This window comes from Vollenhovia emeryi, unplaced genomic scaffold, assembly GCF_000949405.1.
Source record: "Vollenhovia emeryi isolate VEMERY1.0 unplaced genomic scaffold, V.emery_V1.0 DF943736.1, whole genome shotgun sequence".
In the NCBI taxonomy this organism is placed as follows: Eukaryota; Metazoa; Arthropoda; class Insecta; order Hymenoptera; family Formicidae; genus Vollenhovia; species Vollenhovia emeryi.
Window position 1 is genome coordinate 1 of NW_011962630.1, and position 2,874 is coordinate 2,874.

Sequence of the window (2,874 nt, forward strand, 5' to 3'; positions counted from 1 at the left end):
TCACTCTATTCACTCTATTTACCGGCGCTCGTATAAGTCGGTAACGTCAGTCACGTCAGCCGCGCTCGCGAGCGCCACGTGCGGCAGAAATATGAAATGGAATTCTGGTGGTTGACGACGACGACGACGACGACGACGTGGACGATGTTTCTTAAACGCGAATTCATAACTGCGGACTTTGCATTGCAAGCAATATCTCCACACACGGGGCACGTAAGAGAAAAGTAAAAACACTTTTATTATACAAATCGTACCCAAGCTATCGATTAAGCGCAGTCTCAAGTTCGTCAGATCAGCCGTTGTTGAGATCCGAAAATCTGAGGGCCCGTCAACTCGTGTACTCGCGTAAACTTACACGGTGGTGTCGCGCGCGTGGTTAGGCTTGTCGCTTATACTTAGTCGCTTATACTTGGCGCGAGACACTACCGTGTCTCGTGATATTCTTGTGTGCGTATGGACTTACAAATGATGGAAAATTATCTGCTTTACAGAACAGTTAACCCGGCTAAAACCTTCTGAAGGTCACTCGGGGTGCATATTTTTCGGGCTCCCCCGATTGATTATCACTGTCGGAGTCACAACAAAGGTTTTTACCAAAAAAACCGCAAGAAAATATCAAAATTCGGAAAAGGCCCTATTCTACATAATTACCAAAGGTAAGACAAGTCAGGTTTAGCTTGGATCATCAGTGACTGATATTTTCCTTGACGGATCTCTGGTATTACTTCGGGTAATTGCACCGGTTGTATAGGCCAACGTTGCTCGTCCTCCGACAACCATGATGGTCCCTTCCACCACAAGTCGGACTTGACTAATTCTGAGGTCTCCATACCCCTTGATATTATATCTGCTGGATTATGATGTGTCGATACATGCTGCCATCTATTTGTGGTGAGTTCTTGTATTTCTCCAACCCTGTTGGCCACAAAGGTATTCCACCGTGAGGGGTTTCCTGCAATCCAATGTAGTACTATTTCTGAATCACTCCACCAGTAGAATCTGGTTTTGTCGATATTTAACGCATTTCGAATCTTCTCGGAAAGTCTTGCTAGTAACACCGCGCCATTAAGTTCCAATCGGGGAAGAGTGACCGTATGTAGAGGTGCTACTCGTGACTTTGCTGCTAATAAACGTACAGTATGATGGCCTTGTTCATCTGTAGCTCTTACATAGATGCATGCTCCAAATGCTCTCTCTGAAGCGTCACTGAATCCATGAAGTTGAATAGTATCTGCGTCCCCTCGGCGTGCTTGTCTTGGTATTACGATGTCCTCCAGATTCCTCAACTGGGTTTGATATTGAGTCCATGCGGTGTAAATCTCCTGCGGAACTGTTTCATCCCAGGTTAGTTTTAACTGCCACAATTTTTGTAACAACATTTTAGCGCGTACCGTAACTGGGCCCACCAATCCTAAAGGGTCAAAAATTTGAGCAACAGCCGATAGAATGGTTCGTTTTGTAACCTTCTGAGAATATTTGATCCGTAAAGAAAATCTTAAAATGTCGTGTTCTGGATCCCATAAAAGTCCACGTGTTTTAGGGTCCTTGAGATCCTGAAAATGTTTCGGCTCGCTGTCCTCTACTGACTCCTCGAGAATTTTACCCTCATTACTTGCCCATTTCCTTAATTCAAACCCATAGTCCTTGAACACTGTAGTTAAGGTCGCCTTTAGACTCTTAAGGGCATCAAAATCGTCGTCTCCCGTTAGCAAATCGTCCATGTAAAAGTCATGTAGTATAGTATGGCTACTCCTGATATCCTGCCGTTGACAATCCTTGCCGATTTGTTGTATACATCGTGTAGCTAGGTGTGGAGCGTCCGCCATTCCATATGTGAGTGTTTCCAATTGAAAGACTTGTACCTCATCTTCTGGATTCTCTCTCCAAAGTATTAATTGAAGTTTCTGTTGCTCAGGATGAATCCTTATCTGCCGATACATTTTCGTAATATCTGCGGATAGTACGTAGCGCCATTGTCGAAAACGTACCAGATGATAAATTATCTCTTCTAGGAGGTTAGGTCCTGTATACTGTACATCGTTAATGGATAATCCTGTGGAAGTCTTACTGGATCCGTCGAATACGACTCTTACTTTTGTCGTCGTGCTGTTCTCTTTCGTGACTGCATGATGTGGTAAGAAATATACTGGGTGTAATTCCTTAATTTTGTCTTCAGAGATTCTAGACATATGTCCCAAGTCTTCATACTCCTTCATAAATCTCCGATATTGTTTTTTTAAGTCTGAAACTCTCGATAATTTACGCTCCATCGCGCATAACCTCTTCATGGCTGTTGTACGTGACTCACCCAACTCCAATACGTTATTTCGCAGGGGCAACCTCACAACAAACCGACCACTCCTGTCCCTGGTCGTGGTTTCTTCAAAGTAGGATTCACAAAATTGTTCCAATTGAGAAACTGGAAACAAGAACTGGATCAAAGTAAAAAAATCCATCATTATTACTAAACTACGTATCCGGTTTCTTAAAGATTGTTTAAAGAACGATGTCGTTCCGTCACACTTGGAACGTTTTAGACAGTTTACTAAGTTTCGTCATTATACATAAAAAATGAAAGCTAATAACATAATTTATAAATTTGTTAAAAGTATGTTACGCACCAAAATCTTTGAAGCGTACAGATCACTTGACTATTTACATCACGACCTCTATAGAGTGACACAGCACACGTTAGACTTATTACCGAACAACTTGTTTAATAATTTTGCACACAGACAAAGCAACACCTTGTCATTCTATCGGGCACGCCACGCGGGGAGACTAGATAATAAGTTACAGTGGTTAATTAATAAACGAAAAAAAGCCCAAGTTAAGAACATACAACCGATCAAATTTTATAGGAGCAGCAAACAT

At 42.3% G+C, this 2,874-nt stretch overlaps 1 protein-coding gene across 1 annotated transcript; it reads right to left on the reverse strand.

Moving 5' to 3' along the window:
- Nucleotides 1-647: 647 nt before the first annotated feature.
- Nucleotides 648-2,459, reverse strand: LOC105565017. The gene has a single exon (XM_012017834.1). It carries the CDS (start codon nt 2,457-2,459, stop codon nt 648-650), a length of 1,812 nt encoding a protein of 603 aa, XP_011873224.1.
- Nucleotides 2,460-2,874: the final 415 nt, after the last annotated feature.